General features: G+C 53.3%; 3 protein-coding genes across 4 annotated transcripts in view; all 3 read left to right on the top strand.

Annotated features, from left to right (window-relative positions):
* LOC105474238 (homeobox C4) overlaps nucleotides 1-16959 on the top strand; it is a 61781-nt gene that overhangs the window by 4233 nt on the left and 40589 nt on the right. The window lies entirely within an intron of this gene.
* LOC105474233 (homeobox C9) lies at nucleotides 983-4273 on the top strand. The gene is made up of 2 exons (XM_011728736.3): nucleotides 983-1639; nucleotides 3326-4273. Exons 1-2 carry the CDS (start codon nucleotides 1102-1104, stop codon nucleotides 3568-3570), a joined length of 783 nt encoding a protein of 260 aa, XP_011727038.1. The 5' UTR covers nucleotides 983-1101; the 3' UTR covers nucleotides 3571-4273.
* On the top strand, nucleotides 10144-14710 carry LOC105474234 (homeobox C8). Its single transcript, XM_011728737.3, has 2 exons — nucleotides 10144-10593; nucleotides 11962-14710. The coding sequence occupies exons 1-2, from the start codon at nucleotides 10158-10160 to the stop codon at nucleotides 12252-12254; spliced, it is 729 nt and encodes a 242-aa protein (XP_011727039.1). The 5' UTR covers nucleotides 10144-10157; the 3' UTR covers nucleotides 12255-14710.

Genomic DNA, 16959 nt, shown 5'->3' with positions numbered 1-16959 from the left:
TCTTGCCTTGCCCGCTCTCACCCTGGCTTTCTGCAGACAGAGCCCGGGAGTGACTTCTTTTTTAGGGGGTGGGGGTGGGGGAAGTGTCGCAGAGATGGAGCTGGGGGCAAAGGAGGGTGAGCAGGAAGATGGGATGGGGACGCCCCACTTAAGTTGTGTGGATCTCTCCTACACTTCTTCAAGCTGGCAAAGAAAGATAAATATAGACAATAAATTTAAAATAAAGGCGCCTGTATATCTGTGCCAAAGCAAAAAGAAGACTTCTGAGGCTGCTGATAAAGGTGTATGAGATCCTGAGGTTCTACCCCTCCCACCCAGGGAGCACCTTTCCCAGGCTTCCCCAACCCAGATTTGGGGGGCTGAGTTGGCCAGTGGCAGAAGAACGCTCCCCTTCCCTCCTTCCTTCCCTGTATCTCATCTTCCCCAGTCCCCTCCCACCCTCCCTCCCTCACCGCTGCTGCTGCTGCTCCTGAAAGAAATACATACATACACACTATTTAAAAACGCATTTTTAAAAGCCACGTTCTGAACTGACAATCGCTGATCTCGGCTCGCGCAGAGACTGCGGGAGCGTCGGGGCCGACAGAGACGGATTACGTCAAGAAATAGTTCCTCCACCTACCTCGGTCGGCCTCCCCGCCCCTGCGGGGCTCCCGCGCCCAGCTCGGCCCTTGGGGTCCGAGAACCCTGGCTTCGGGGACTGGCATTTTCACCCCATTAAAAAATCCTCATGGTTGGGGGGAGGCCATCTGCTTATGGGTGGACATGGGCACAGGGGCTTCTCAGATGAGCTAGGAGCCGTCCTGAGCGGGTGACCGGTGCCTTGGGTCCAGAGTTCCGGACCCCCAGGAAATCGCAGGTCGCGGGGAGCAGCAGAGGGAAGGGGGTGGGAGAGGGGGGAAAAAAGCAAGGAAAAAAAAGCCCCTGCGCATTGATCCGCGCCGTATTTTTGGGTAAATACGATCACGTGGGGGCCGGGGAGCCAATGAGCTGCGGGGAAAAGGCTGGAAAAATAATTACCTGCCTTGATTGTTCTGTGAGCAGATAAAAAGTACATATACAGTTCATACAATAATCTTATGTATGTAAAACCCCGTTACGATGTCGGCGACGGGGCCCATCAGTAACTATTACGTGGACTCGCTCATCTCTCACGACAATGAAGACCTCCTAGCGTCCAGGTTTCCGGCCACGGGGGCTCACCCCGCCGCCGCCAGACCCAGCGGTTTGGTGCCGGACTGTAGCGATTTTCCGTCCTGTAGCTTCGCGCCCAAGCCGGCCGTATTCAGCACGTCGTGGGCGCCCGTGCCCTCGCAGTCGTCCGTGGTATATCACCCGTACGGCCCCCAGCCCCACCTCGGCGCCGACACGCGCTACATGCGGACTTGGCTCGAGCCGCTGTCCGGCGCCGTCTCTTTCCCCAGCTTCCCGGCCGGGGGCCGTCACTACGCCCTCAAGCCGGACGCCTACCCCGGGCGCCGCGCGGACTGCGGCCCGGGCGACGGCCGCAGCTATCCGGACTACATGTACGGTTCGCCCGGGGAGCTGCGCGACCGCGCCCCGCAGACACTGCCCTCGCCCGAGGCGGACGCGCTCGCCGGCAGCAAGCACAAAGAGGAGAAGGCCGACCTGGACCCCAGTAAGTTGGGAGCAATTTTCCTTTACAACCGGCGCGGGAGGGGAGGGGAGGACGGGCGGGGGCAGCCTGATTACAGCCCTCCCGAACCGTGCAGGGAGCTCGGGAGAGGGGCGAGGGGGCGAGGACTCAATAAAAGCGAATTACCTTGGGGAGCTTTCAGGGGCAGGAGGTCTGAGAAGGGGGCCCAGGGAGACAGGTTGGGAGAGAGCCGAGGGGAGCTCCTCTCTCAGGAGATGGCTTTGATGAGAGACCCCTGCCCCCTCCTCCCAGCCCAGGCTTTTTGGCTCAGTCACCACTTTCGAAGAAATGCAGACAGGGCCAGGGGATGGGGCTGGGGGCGAGGTTCAGTTTATGATTTGAGGTGGGATGGGGAAGAGGTGAGGAGGACACTGGGGGCACAGAGGAGATACCCCCAGCGAGAAGAATTACCCCTGCTTCCCAGTCAGCGTGGAGGTCCTCACCCCACTAGAGATTCATAAAACAGAAGGTCCATGGACTTCTCCCCCAGAAGCACTGGGTGAGGGGTCTGAGATATTCCGAAGCCTGGAAACTTGGAGAGATCAGGACTTTCAAAGAGAAGTGGGGACAAAAGTGGGGTCTGAGTCTCCTTAAACTTGAGAACCCTCTTCTGAGGGTCTTGGAGGTTAAGGGTTGAGAATGGGGATCAGGGATGAGGAGTGGGCATTACCCCAGATTAGAGAATTCTACACACACACATACACACACACACTCCAATCAGGGAGACAGGCACCTTCTGAGGATTGCACAGGAGGGCTAGGGTGGGGGGCAGGTGGGAGCTGCAGGGCCAGAAAAAGGGGAAAGAAGGAGAAACAGCAGGGGAGGGGGTGCAGCCCCCTGGGTGTGAGGAAGTGTCTGGGGGAGTCCTAGGAGGGGGCTGCAGGAAATCTTTTCCTCCAGCCCCATAAGGGGCCAGGGCCTAATTATACCCCTCTGAAGGCTTCCCTCCCTGCCCTCAGCTACTCCCATAAACCTGAAATTGGAGGCTTGGCTCCTGCAGAGCCTGTCCTAGGGCTGGCAGGAGGGGGGCACTGGAGGCCAAACAGGAAAACTAAGATATAGGGGAGCTTGTCCCCAAGGCCAGCAGCTCTCTGGGGAGAGGAGAAAGACTTTTCCCGTTTCAGCATCACCCTGAGAATTCGCCTCAGCAGGGTTGAACTCCAAGCGGGAGGAGGGTGCTGCAGAGGGAGGTGAGGGGTTTAGGGACTATCAGGGTCAGGAAGCAGAACTGCTAAAATTTCAGGACTTGGTCGTGGGCTGGGAGGATGGGAGGGGGCAGAGGAGGAGGGAAGTGGGGAGGAGAGAGACCTTGCTATAAAAATAAAAAACAAGAGAGAGAAGCGTTTATGGGCCTATGAAACGGTTGGGAATTTGGACTTTTTATGAGGATATTCTCAAATTACTACTCTTGAAGCTGAGGACCAGACTGGAGGGGCTTTGATAGCTTTGGATTTCCTACAGTTTTAGGTGCTGGAAACTGAAAAGGGGGAAGCTGGGGAGGGGACAGAATGCAAAACGAGGAAGGAGGAAAATTCCTAAAGCAAAATGTGTCCAAATTCAGGTTCAGTTATTGCATTTGGGGAGCCTGGCTGTGTCTGGGGGTAGAGTAGCAGAAGTCCTGGGCTAGAAAGGGGCTCCACTGACCCCTGCTTGTGTTTGGCCCTCCAGGCAACCCCGTGGCCAACTGGATTCACGCCCGCTCCACGAGGAAGAAGCGCTGCCCCTACACCAAGTACCAGACGCTGGAACTGGAGAAGGAGTTTCTCTTCAATATGTATTTAACCAGGGACCGTCGGTATGAGGTGGCCAGGGTTCTCAATCTCACCGAGCGGCAAGTCAAAATCTGGTTTCAGAACCGAAGGATGAAGATGAAAAAGATGAATAAAGAGAAAACCGACAAGGAGCAGTCCTAAACACTGCCCAGCCTGCTGCCTCAGCACAGCCAAGGGAAAAACAAAAACCCCACAAAATACCCCAACACAGGCCGGGGAGAGACAAAAAAGAAAAGGAAAGAGCAAGATAGAGAAAAGCCAATCAGCTTAAAAAGAAAAAAAAGGAAGGGGAAAAGAAAACTCTTGCGATTTGGGAGGGTTCAGTGTTGAGATATTGGTGTTTTAGAGTTAGTTCTACCCAGCGAGGAGGAGGCGGGGAGAGAAACTGCGTTCTCTTTCCCCAGCGCAAGCGAAATAAATGACACACACAAATGTGATTTTTTTCTCCTTTCTTCAGAGAAGCCAGTACTTGAATTGCTATATTTCTATTTTTTCCCCCTGTATCGTATTTGGTCCAGGCCATCCCTCCCCGGGCCTGGGGCGCTCTGCGTGCAGATTTTGTACAACAACAAAAAAAAAGACACACACACATACATCATAATGATTCTCAGCCCAGGAGCTGAGGGGCGAGGGCTGGGGACCATGCCGCGGGCTGGGTCGGGCCGTGCAGGCCGGCGCCTTGGGCTGTACATAGCAGTGTTTCTTCTCATCCCCAGCGTTCGTCCCCAGCGTCCGTCCTGTAACGTGCTCCTGTTTGTTATGGTAGAACAGCCCTGTGTTAATATATCGAAGTCACTTAAAAAACCAGAAACTCAACTGTATCCAGTTCTCGTTATTTCTCCTCCCTATGGTTCCCAGTCTGCTGTTGTGGAGGAGGCAAGTGCTCAGGTCGTCTAGCGGAGGCTGCAGCCAGAGAATGGGCTCCTTCTACCTTGGAAGGGCAAATGCCTGCTGCTTCTCTCCAGTCGGGGAGGGGTGGGGGGGCTCGGGGGGCGGGGTGGAGGCTGCTGAGGCCCAGGCCCAGCTTGTGCTTGCCCCGGCTGGCTGCCTACAAGTTTCCTGGTGGCTAGATGGAGTGCGGCGGAGAGGCACGGCATGAATGGCTTTCCTTGGCTGTAATTAATTGTAATAATTTATGAGTACAAGAGATCGGAGGGAAGAGATAGGTGAAGATGAAAGTTGGGTGCTGGGTGAGGGCCCAGGCTGGATTCTTGCCTGGCTGCATTGGTGCTTTGGTACTTGCAGGGATGGCTGGGAAAAAAGGCTGGGAGGGGGTGTGCGACTAGTAGGAAGGCCAGGCAGGCCTCAGAGAGCAGGACAGGCACTGGGGACTGCAGTGGGAGAGAAGAAAAACAGAGAGTGAGAGAGAAGAGACGGGACATGGAAGGAGAGAGGAAAGAAAAGGAAGAAAGGAAAAAAGGAAGGAAGGAGAAAGATGGCAAAGCCAATACAATCAGAATTAGATGGTTTCTACTTCTCAATGCAGTCTCAGCTCCTTTCTCTCTTTCTCCTAGTTCTTTTCTTCCCAATCTCTGTCTCCCCTACTCTGTTATTTAGTTTGAATGTTTGTCTAGGGGTGACTGGGTCATGCTGTGCAGCTGCAGCATTTCTGGGGGATGGTGTGCCCAAGGCCCAAGGAAGCTGGCCAGAGGTTAGTCAGGAGTGGGTGCTCCCTGGTGGCTGTGGGATCCCAAGCGCAAAGATGTGGGGATGTGTGTGTAACAGCCCAGTGGGGCTGATCGACTGTACTGCACCCCAGAGCGCCTTCCTAGAACCAGCAGTTTTAATCTGCTAATCAGAAGCAGACACAAGCTGCGGGTATGCCTCGGCCCAGCGCCCCCTTTCTCGGAAATCCCCCAATCTGGAAACTATTAAAATCAGGCTGTTTGAAATATAGTCCTTTAATATCTCAAGCTGCCCATTCTGCCAAAGGTGCAGGATATCGCTCTGAATATTTGGGGGATACCTCCGTGAAAAAATAATTAGAGACCCCAGCCCATGTGCTGCTCCCCGTAGCACCACCTTACAGGATGGTGAGACACTTGTAGGGACCAGCCCCTTCCCCATCATTTGAATCTCCTACTCTCTCCTTCTATTTAAAAACTCCAATTTCGGTGACTGGAGGAAGGTAGGAAGGGGTGAAAATTTTGTTTCGATAATAGTGGGGGGCAATCAAGTCGCAACAAGGGACTTCGCAGTCGCTGAAGCACCAGCTCCTCTTTCAAGCTTAAGAGACCGCCTGCCCAATTCCAGAAGCATTGTTTTCTTGGTCCATTTGAAAGGTGCTTTGCCTATAGTTTTTCTCCTTCTTCACACCTCTCTTTGGCCATTTTGCTGTTCTGGAACTCTGACTCCTGTTCCCCACCCAGTGGAGGCCAAGACACCCCTCTCTCCCCTGGTCGGGAGCGCCGGGATGCGGGCTTCTCTTCCAGACCGAGAGCGGCGTTTCCGGGCTTCCACCCCGCCCCTGCTCCCAGGCTCTGTCGCCTCCCCTCAGCGTCCATCAGCGCGGCCTGCTTCCTGCAGCCGGCCTGAGCGGCCTTACTGCGGGCAGGAAGGAGGGCCGCGGGCTTGGAGGACCCTGAGGAAATCATGGGATGCAGAGCAGGCCCACCCGGCCCGGCCCACTGTTCAATCCCAGCCCAGCCTGCAGGTCAGGATTGGAAACATTTTTTATTCGCTATCATTTACGAATTAAAACAACAACACAACTTGCATCTGGGGAAAGAAATGAAAGCTGGGGGTAGAGAGGGGCTAGCAAACGCCCTCTTCCCCTAATCTTTCCCTCCCACCTCTCCTCTGCTCCTTTGTCAGAATCACAAAACCCTAAAGGTTGTTCCACTTGGGAAGGCAGCGGATAGGTACATTTCCGCAGCCCCGAAATGCCACTTTTATGGCGCTGTTTGTCTCCCTGTTCTGGGTTTTGAATGGGGCCGAACAAAACAGCAGCGCGGAGCTGGCTAGACGTCTGGGCTTAATTGTTTTATGGTTTAAATAAGGTGGACACTCTTTCCTTTGAAATCGGATTATAGGAATGTTTTGTCTATGGCCCACGGAGAACAGGACCTCACTGGCTGAGAGGGAGAGGTGGAGAGCGCGCGCGCGAGAGGGATGGGCTACAAACCAGGGGTCAAACAGCCTGGAGAAGTCAGAGTCCCACCCCAAAGTCCTGCAGGAGGCGGTGGAATAGTCGGTGCGGGGCCAGCATCAGGGTAAGAGGAGCGAGGACTTTAGGGTGCGCGCCGCGGGCAGGCGGTCGTGGGAGCCTCGGAGCGTGCATCCGCGTTCGCGGAGATGTTCCAAGCCCAGAAATGCGCCTGAATGGGGGTAGATCGCGGTAGTTGCTTTGCTTAGAGTCTCTTAATTGGAGAAGGGAGGGTAACAAAAAGAGAAAACAGTGTGGAACCTTTCACAAGGTTTTATTTCAAGAACTTAGAAAACAAAAGAACAGCAGTCCTGGGGCAACTCCCTTCCCGGGAATCTCTCTCCTGCGCACCCATCTGGAGATTCCTTCCTCCCACTTCCCACCTTTGGGGCAAGCCTGGGACCTCTGTTAGCTTTTTCCCAGTCGGACTGCATTGGAGCAAATGGACGCGAGGTGGCGCTGTTGCTCAATGATAGAGGCGGCCGTGCCCCGGGCCGCCCTGGCCGCACTGACATTTGAGGCCCGGCCCGCAGCCGCTGCGAGAAGGCCCCGCGCCTCGGCCGGCCCGGCCCCACTGACTCTGAGCAAATCAATCCTCTCACCTGCGAGGTGTAAATAATTCGCGAGTGGCAGCGGGAGATGGGCCCTCGCTCTGGCAGCAGACTTAGAAGGCTCAGGAGGGCAGGCATCAAAAATAATCGCTTTGTGGAGGAGATAAGTGCAAAGCAGGCAGCGAGTAATTAACACAAAAAGGCAGAATGACCCGGACAAACGAACATAAATCCGTGGTACCTATGAGGGCGGTGCAGGCCTCGGGGAGAGGGACAGAGACGGCCTCGGCGAGGATGGCTGCTTTCGGTTCCTTTATTTCCAGGCTCGGGGAGCGAAATAAACCAGATAACGTGTAAAAGAAAGCAAACAAACAAATGAAAGAATGGCGGGGACCCCTAAAAGGGGAAACCAAGTCCGGCCAGGGGTTGCGGGACTGGTGGCTCTCCGGGCAGGCGGCGGTGGCGGCACACTCGGGACAGTCGCATTCCAAGACACAAAGGCCCGGAAGAATAGCTCTCTGGCAGGGTTTTCGCTGGACCATAAAATGTCGAAATATCCCCCCCCCCTCCTAAATGATAAGGCGCAGGCCCCAGAGCGGATCCAGCCCTCTGGGCCTCCTTTTTCCAGGCTGCGAAGAGAAAGTATTTATGACAGTCTCCAGTGACCCAGATGCTGGGAGCCCAGAGTCCACTCTTCATCGCAGCACCCGAAGAGCAGGCTCAGAAAAGGCAGGACTGGAACCAAAGCTGAAGGGAGCTGTGGTAGGGGTAGAGACGCCCTGTCCTGACTCCCACTGTTCTGGACCCTAGGGAGGCCTGCAGCCCTGGCACAGCCCTCTTCTGACCCTTCCCTCCTCTGCTCCAATGCCAGAGTTCCGGGTGTCTAAGAGTTTGGGCAGCTCCTGATATGGGGGTGGGATTCCCCGAATGCAGGGGATCCTGGAAGGAGCTCTTGCAGCCTGCACCAGTGAATCTCCTTTGGGAATTTGACAGAGAGTGGCCATTTCCCCAGCAATTAGTTAGATAATAGAGGGACTGGGTTGAGTTGGGGGGAGGTGTTCATTCTCTCTAAACCATCCTGCCCTGAACCGCCATTCCTTTTTCCATCTCCAGAGCTGGGCTCCGGATGAGGAAGGAAAAGATCTGGTTGCCTAACCACCTCCTTCCTCATCCAACCCTGAAACCCCCAGGATGTGGAAGAAAAACAGGTAGCATTTTGTTTTCATAATGCAAAGACCTAAAGATTCATCTGTGTTTGTCAGGCATGTGTGCATGTGTGCCTGGGTGTGCACATGTGCGTACAGTGTCTATGAGGTGGCAAGGATGCTTCCAGGCATGTGTGTGCTAGTTTACACTGAGCATGGACTTGATGTGTCTCAGGGTGAGAAGCAGCACGTACAGTGCGTGTGTGTCCTGAGTGTGCTCCAGGATTTCCTGGGTGTAACAGCCTCACACACTAGTGAGGGAGAGGACTGGAAAAATAATTCTTATTCATCTTTTTCATTTGTATGCACACAACACGCATGTATTCTCACTTTCTCCCTTTTTCTCTCTATCTGTGTTAAGCCCAAATCACTGTACACACTTATGGCCAGAGAAGGGTGCTGATGGACTGAGGTTCTTTAATCCATTAGAATTAACTTAAATGTATTCAGTCTTGGGGTTGGGGGAACCCTCCAGAGAAAGTGTGGATAAATATTTAAAGAGTGTCTGTTGACAGTTTCCATCCACATCCTGGCCTGGGCAGCCTGCCTGGGGACGAGGGGGCTGCAGTGAAGCCAGGGGCCCCACCAGGCTGAGCTGGCATTTCCTCTGGCATGGGGGTATGTGGGGACAAGTAAGAGGCCTGCTCCAGTCCCCTTCAACTCAGATGCAAATAGTCTCCTAAGAAGAAATGTCCTGAATCAGCCCAACTAGAAGCCAGGGACACCCAGCTGCCCTTTCCTTTTAGTCTCCATAAGCAGCTTTGCTCTCAGAGCCCCTAGCCAAGCTTGTGGTCATTGCCTGGGTTTCCTGCTCCATGCAGGGGCTGGTGTCTGAAAGGGCAGTGTGGCCCTGACTGGGTATATGGAGTTTTCCCCAGCCCCACCGCCTCTGACCCTCTCCTCTACCCATAGCAGGTAGCAAGAGAGTCTCCGGGATGGAAGGAAGAAGACAGAACAGATTTTGACCCTGGGGAGGGGCCAGGGGATGGAGGGTCTGATGCCCGAAGTATTTAGGGGTATGGTGTGCTTGTTCCTTCTGAAAGTCTCCAGACTTAGGGACCCCCTAGGGAGCCCATCTTTTGGGTTAGGGGCCCTGCTCTGGCTTGCAGGTATTCATCCCCTTGGAGGTCTTATACCTGTTGAGGTAACCTGGGTTGACCTGATGGCTCAGGTGTCTCTCTCTCTCTGAGAAGAAGGAAAAGAGAAGCGAGGTTGGGGGCGAGAGGCACCTTCACATCTAAATTCGTACCCTGGAAAAGCTGGCCCCAGCCATTAGCTGGGGCTGGCTCACCAGCCCCCTACACACACCACACACCCCCATCCCTCCCCCTCTCCTCCCCTCCCCTTCCTCCAGGTCCCCCCAGCCCCGTACCCCTCAACCCCCACCATCTCTCTCTCTCTCTCTCTCTCTCTCTCTCTCTCTCTCTCTCTCGCCTGTCTTCATGTCGTGGATTGATGAACGCGAATCGCGTGTAAGCGCCGCCACCGCCGGGAGTCTGAGGAATTCGCCTGGGCTGTTAAAGGAAAGAGCTAAGTGAGAGAGCGCGAGCTCTACCTACCGACAGTGAGGAGCGCCGTCGCCGCCGCCGCCCGCTCGCTGCCCGCCGCCGCCGCCCGCGCCCCAGCCCCGGGAGCTCTGCTGAGCCGGCCGAGCTCAGCACCGAGGCGCCCCCCAACCTGCCCAGCCCCCAGCCCACCAGCCCAGCCCAGTCCCGGGGAGCCAGCCGGCCTGGGGTTTGGTCCCGGGGGGAGGGGGAGTTTCGGGGGTACCGGGCGGAGTAGTCGCGAGCCAGAGGGGAGGGGGCCGCGGGTTTTCATGTACCCAGCATGAGCTCCTACTTCGTCAACCCCCTGTTCTCCAAATACAAAGGCGGCGAGTCCCTGGAACCGGCCTATTACGACTGCCGGTTCCCTCAGAGCGTGGGCAGGAGCCATGCGCTGGTGTACGGGCCCGGCGGCTCGGCGCCCGGCTTCCAGCACGCTTCGCACCACGTCCAAGACTTCTTCCACCACGGCACCTCCGGCATCTCCAACTCAGGCTATCAGCAGAACCCGTGCTCGCTTAGCTGCCACGGAGACGCCTCCAAATTCTATGGCTACGAGGCGCTCCCCAGACAGTCCCTTTATGGGGCTCAGCAAGAGGCGAGCGTGGTGCAATATCCCGACTGTAAATCCTCCGCCAACACTAACAGTAGCGAAGGACAAGGCCACTTAAATCAAAACTCGTCTCCCAGCCTCATGTTTCCATGGATGAGACCCCACGGTGAGAAGCCTTTTCTCTTTCCCCCTTGGTCTCCCGCGCTCCGGGGTTTTCCCCCCCTCCCTCGCCTCCTTTTTGTCTGCCCTCGCTTTTTCTCCTGGCTTTGGGGTCTCTCCCGCCACACCCCCGTGCCTGGGTGGGTTTCTCGAGGTTGGGAAGGCTCCGCTGGGGCGGGGCAGGGAGGGGGTGCCTAGAACATTTAGGGGATTGGGGTGAAGGTGGGGGAAAGCTGGTGTGTGGCTACAAAGGGTTAAAAATCGTTTTCTCCATCTCTGTCTGTCTGTCTGTCTTTCTCTGACTCTCCCACTCCCCGTCTCTAAAGTCAAAGTTGGGGAGGTGGCTGGGAATGGTACCCTGAGTACCCTGAGATTGTCAGCCTTTGGAACGAACCAGTTTCTCCAGAGGCAGGGAGCCTGGAGTCCAGGACAGTGGCCAGGCTGTCTTGGGGCAAAGGGAGACCCCTGTTTCTCTGCCCTAGCCAGAGAGTGGTGAGACTCAAAGGACAGGCTCTCTGGCTCTCTAGGGCACCCACAGCCTCCTCTCAGAGAAACAGCCTGAGGGCCACTACCCCAACTTTTCTGTACTTCCCCCAGTTGGGAGAAGACAGGGGAGCCCGACAGTAGGGGGAAAAAAGAATGCTCAAAAGGAGAGGGGCCATGGAGATTAGGGGTCCCTGAGCTCCAGAAAACCCTAGCCAGCCCCCCAATCAAGGACTTATGGGGTCTCCCTGAGACCTTCAGAGTAGCTCAGGTCATGAGCCCCTCCAAGGGTGGCCCCTCATGGCCCAATTTCGAAGTACAGGGGGAAGCTATAAAGCGACAAGTTCCGGGGGGATGGCCCATGATTTATTTGCTGGTCTCCAGTTAGCAATCAGGCGGAGCAGTGATACATTCCAGCAGATCAATTATTTTTCGTATTGGAAAAGCATTAGGCAGAGAGAGAAAAGCAGAGGGCAGTGGGCAGAGCCCCTCTTCTTTACCCACAGCTTTTTTTCCTTTCTTTTGGAAGCACTCCGTCCCCAGCCTTGCTCACTAAATGCCATGCTGCACTTGTAAACAAAGCTGCAAAGGCCACTTCCTAGAATTACAGGCCTAGTGGGGGGGATTCTACAGGTCTCCCCCAGCCCCTGAAAGGCCCCAGTTTCCAAACAGACCCCAGTCCCCACCCCCACCCCACCTCCCAAGGTGAAGCCAAACCAAAACAATCCCCCAACTTTCCTGCCCTTGTCTGCCTTCTGCTCTAGCCTTTTCCATAGAGGGGAGGAGAACTGAGAACAGGACATCAGAGAGGGGAGTTTAGAGGAGGAAGAGTGGCGAGGGAAAACCGAGCCCCCACCCAAATGTAACCAGACTGGGGTTTTCTTCTGTCCAGCTCCGGGGAGGCGCAGTGGACGGCAAACTTACAGCCGGTATCAGACCTTGGAACTAGAAAAGGAGTTTCTCTTTAATCCTTATTTGACACGAAAGCGTCGGATTGAAGTCTCTCATGCCCTGGGACTGACCGAGAGACAAGTGAAGATCTGGTTCCAGAACCGAAGGATGAAGTGGAAAAAGGAGAACAACAAGGATAAACTGCCGGGAGCCCGAGATGAGGAGAAGGTGGAGGAAGAAGGAAATGAGGAAGAGGAGAAAGAAGAGGAGGAAAAGGAAGAAAATAAGGACTAAGCAAAAAAGAGAGGCCCCCCCCCTTTAGCAACTCCCTTGAAGTTTCGTTTTATGGTAGCAGATAAATTGAGAAGTTTACGACTGTCATTTGCTTTTATAGAGAATAGAATGACACTCACAACTCTAACTACCTGTCAGATACTTGCAGCTCTGGTTTTATTACCTTTGGACTTCCCCCTTCTTTATTTGTTTGGGGGCTGGAGGGGGGAGACCGAGACACAGCAAAAAGTTCGGACTCTCTGTCTCACTCCTTGCCCCCCACACACTTGTCCCTGCCCCCACCCTTCTGAGTCGTTCCTGGATTTTAAGGTCTGAGACCTGGCCTCCGTGCTCCTGGGTCTGTCTCTTGCCACACTCCCACCTCCCTGCTTCTCTGGTATTTATTTTAGAGGGGAGCCCCCTTGAAACGCAGAAGAGAACTTGTGGTTTTGTTTTTATGCTAAGGCTAGTGTACTAGATGTACTTTTTTAAAAAAGGAAAGGACAGAAAAAAATGAAGAAAGGAAAGGAAGGAAAGGAAGACAAATGTAAAGAAATAAGGAAAAAAGCAAGGAATATCCCCTCCCCCTCCCCAGGGCCCTGCTTAGAAAAACCCCCTTGACTTTCTCTAGGAACCTGATGGAAACCTGAAGGAGGTGTGGGTCTCTCCCCTCCCCACATTTCCAGAAGGGTAGATAGGAGCCTGCAGTGGCCTCTAAAATCCTACCTAACCATCCCATGGTCACTCAGGCCCATGTCTTCCTCTCCTTCGCTGTTTGATTTCTGTTCTGTTGGGCCCGGCTTCCTCTGAGCTACATTAGTGTTAGTGCTCAGAAATCACCATAATCATGAAAATAATAATAATAATAATAATAATAATAATAATAATAATAAATCTTTAACGTACTACCTAAAGGGAACCTGCAATAATCTTGAAAAAGAAAAAGAGAAAAATTTTAAAATCCTGCTATAGGAGAAAAAAAGAGAAAAAAATAAAAACCAAAAAAAGAAAGAAAGAAACCTCCAGCGTATTTTATCACTACCTATAGGAAGAAATCCTGCTTTGAGAGTATTCGTAATGCGGTTTTGTTGTCGTTTGTTGCTGCTTATTTCACTAAGAAAACCCAACAACTGAGACTGCCTAGCCCGCCGGTCCTGTGCGCTTTTATTGTGCTTCTAACCCCAGTAGAGTAGAACTAAATTGCACTGAATGTATAGTTAACTCTGTCTTGAATTCTCTGTTTATGCAACGTGCTCGAAAGAAAAAAAAACGTTAAAAATATATCTATAATAATAATTTTTTGTCATTTGTCTTTATGTCCAGCTATGAATGTAGATTTTGTGTCCTGACAGCCCTGTTCCTTGTCCAAGTACTTTGTATTGTATACGTGAGTCATAATAAAAAAGAAAAAAAGAAAAATAATAGAAGCTGGAATGACTTGCTTTTTCTCCATAGCTCTTCCCCGTTCTCTACCGTCTCCCTCCTTATCCCCCTGTCTGGCTCTCTGGAAATGGTCTCCTTCACTGCTCTGGCTTTGGGGTTGAGAAACTCATATGGAGAGAAGCCTGGGAATTGAGAAAGCATGCTGGCCTGGGAGGGAAGGTGAAAGGGGTGAGGGATTGAGAAGAGGAAGAGGAACAGTCCATCGGTTGAGAGAAGAAGGAGTCTATAGGTATGCCCTTGGGGGAATCTTGGCTCCAAACAAAGTGGGTTTCCAGATGCCAGGATCCCAATGGGAAGAAAGATTTCCTCACTCATCCACCCTCCTCCTCCTCAGCCCTGGGCTGGGCCCAAACAAAGAATCTGCCCTATGCAACTATGACTTTTTCTTCCAGGGTCTGGGGCTGAGAATGTGATAGTGGGGTTCCTTCTGATCTCCACATGCCCCTTGTGGTCAGCCCTTAGCACCCAGCACCCAGCACTAGAATAGTGAACCAGGTGGGAATGTGTGAGGCTCAAGGCAACTGGCTGGCCTATCTGCAGGGCTTGCCTGAAGATGCCTGAAGATGGGAGATGCTAAGAATGGAGGATGAGGAAGCTTAAGCCTGAAGGAGAGGAGAAAGGAAGGGGAAAGTAAGTGAGTTTGTAGGTGACAAGCCTGAGCCCACATCCTGAAATTCAAATTCAATCCTCTGTACAGGAGGATTGTCATCACTGTCATTCAGCCTGCTTGTGTGCACTCCAACTTCTGTTCAGGCTGTTTAAAGTCCACTCCCTGCTTCACCTTGACAATTGGGCAGGTTATTCATCCCCCATAGTGTGGGCCATTTGCCTGGAGGATGGGCCTGCTGAGTGGACAGCCTGCCACCCCAGCCACAGCGGGGTACGAGGGAATCTTTACTGGTATCTTCATTCCCCAAAATGAAGAATTGAAGGCTCAGGGACCCAGAGGGTAGAAGGGTCTCTCACTTCTCTCTGGAGAGTCCTAGACTTAAAAATTCTGTTTATGCCAATAAGATTCTGGTCAAATAATCCCAAATTCCAGAGATACAAGTCTTCTGACTCAGTCAGGAGAGGGGAAAAGGGAGGGGAGGGATCTTCTGGTCTTAAAAACCAGACCCCCAAAGGCTGAAATATTTTTGAGGCCAGATTTTCTTTCTTTCCTCTTCTCTTCTCTTCTCCATCCTCCTCTTCCTCCTCCTCCTCCTCCTTCTTCTTCTTCTGCTTCTGCTTCTGCTTCTTCTTCTCCCACCACTCTCTCTCTCTCTCTCTCTCTCTCTCTCTCTCTCTCTCTCTCTCCCCACCCCTCCTCCCTACCCCTCATCTATCTAGCTCCTGGTCAATGATTTTCCCAGACCTAGGCCCAGGCCAACTCTTGTTTTGTGTAATTTCACCCGGGTCCCAGTCACTGGCCCCCACGCAAATCTGGCCTGCAAATCTGGCCTGAGTACAGAATTGAGTCGGACTTCCTTCACAGGGGACTCCTGCAGCCCGAGAAAGGCTGTGAATTGGAAGCACACGCTGTAGGCAGCTGGGACAGCTTTGAATAGGAGCTCCGAGAAATCTACCCTAACCCGGGGTCCCTGCTGTGAGCAGCGGCACCAGCCAGGTAACCCTGTTCTCAGTGGGAAACACCGGCTACCCACCAGGGAGGCCAGAAAAGAGAGCATTTCGCTCCGACCTCGGGCCTTCCCACAGGCGTGTCCTCCATACTCCGAGGGACGGCCGAGGTTCCGTTTCGTTTTTAAACGTGGAATTATGATTGCTGTTAATAAAAATATCCGGCCCAGTAGCCTAGTGGGATGAACCCAGCATTAAATGGCTCCGAAGGGCCTTGCCACCTTTTCCCCACACGAAATGTCCCATTCATCCCTTGTCCTGCTCAGCAATGTCCGTGGCCCCAAGCCCGGCGCGTCGGAGGGCGGGGTGCGTCTGGCGCCCGGCTTTACTCGAGATGCCAGGCATGGGGAGGGCTAAGCCGAGGAAGCCCCAGCCACCGCCTCATGAAGTACCCTCTCCCCTACCCTTCCTGCCCACAGCCTCTGTCTTCTCGTTTGTAAAGAAAAGGAGGTAAAAACCCGTTTTATGGGGGAACATAATTGTGAGCGGGATGCGCTCTCTTTAGAATCGCGTCCTCCCAAATGCTCCCGCCGTCCCATTACCGGAATGAGGACCATTCGGCTGCTGCAGATAGGACTTTCTCTCCCATTCTTTACTTTTTTATTAGCCAATCAAAGTGGCTTCCGAAAGCTATTTGTGATTTGTGAAAAATAGTATCTTTCAGAATGCTGAGTTGAAGCATCTCGCTCATTGCTCCTTGAATTTATTATTCTAATCTCAACCGTAGAGATAGAATAATGCAGCTATTAAGTTGGGGGGCAAATTCGTTTCTCTGCATTAAATTTTTTTTCTTCCCCACTCCCTCATTGTGTAAGCAAAGGAAGGTGCGGACCTGCAAGAGATCTGGGGGTGGGTGAGAGAGGTAGCGAGCGTCCTGAAGGGCTCTTTGAGGGACCCTCGGATAGGCAAGTGGTTTGGTCTCCCCAGTCTTATCTTCCCCAGATAAGATGCCCCAGTGACTGCCTGCTGGCTGGGAAAGTTACCCCGCCCCAATTAGGGAGAACTCAGGACAGGTTGTGCCACAGTCTAGAAGTGAAATTTCCGGTGAGCTGCCCGCAGCGCCGTCCCATTCTCCCTGCTGCCCATTGTGAAAAGCTGGGCCAGCGCTTCCTTGTCGTAATTTTTAACTACCTGTTATAAAATTTATGGGTGGGTTTGTAAAAAGAAACGAGGTCCCTGCATCCGGCCTAGGGAACTGTTTTGCTTACTATGGAGGAAGTTTGGGGAAGGCATGAGGTATCCCCTCTTGGTCCGGGGAGAGGCACCCAGCCATTGAGATTCCCATGCCAGCTTGATGCGGGACCAAGTGGAGAGCTGCTGGCCTTCAAATCTCCAGCCCGTGGGGAGAGTGACCTGGCTGCAACCCCTCCCCCGGCAAATAGTCTCTATGGGGGAATTTATTCTGGATTCACCTTCAAAATTATGGGTCTGGAAAAACAGGCTGCTCGAAATTTTAGCACAGAAGGTGGAATTCAGGGCAGTAAAAGGTTATTTTTTCAGGCCTCAGTAGTACATCCCAGCTGCCCAGACACTGAATCAGAAAATTTTTCTGAGAAAGGTAGGTGGGTGTGGGCAATCTAAAAGGCTTACTGCCTTGCACCCCTCCCCACAAAAAGGAAGTAGAGACCAAGATCTTGGGCTTTAATTTTATTTTTAATTGTAAAAA

The sequence above is a fragment of the Macaca nemestrina genome, chromosome 10 (assembly GCF_043159975.1).
Source record: "Macaca nemestrina isolate mMacNem1 chromosome 10, mMacNem.hap1, whole genome shotgun sequence".
In the NCBI taxonomy this organism is placed as follows: Eukaryota; Metazoa; Chordata; class Mammalia; order Primates; family Cercopithecidae; genus Macaca; species Macaca nemestrina.
The sequence above is the reverse complement of the archived record's forward strand: the minus strand, read 5'-3'. Positions and strand labels throughout refer to the sequence as shown.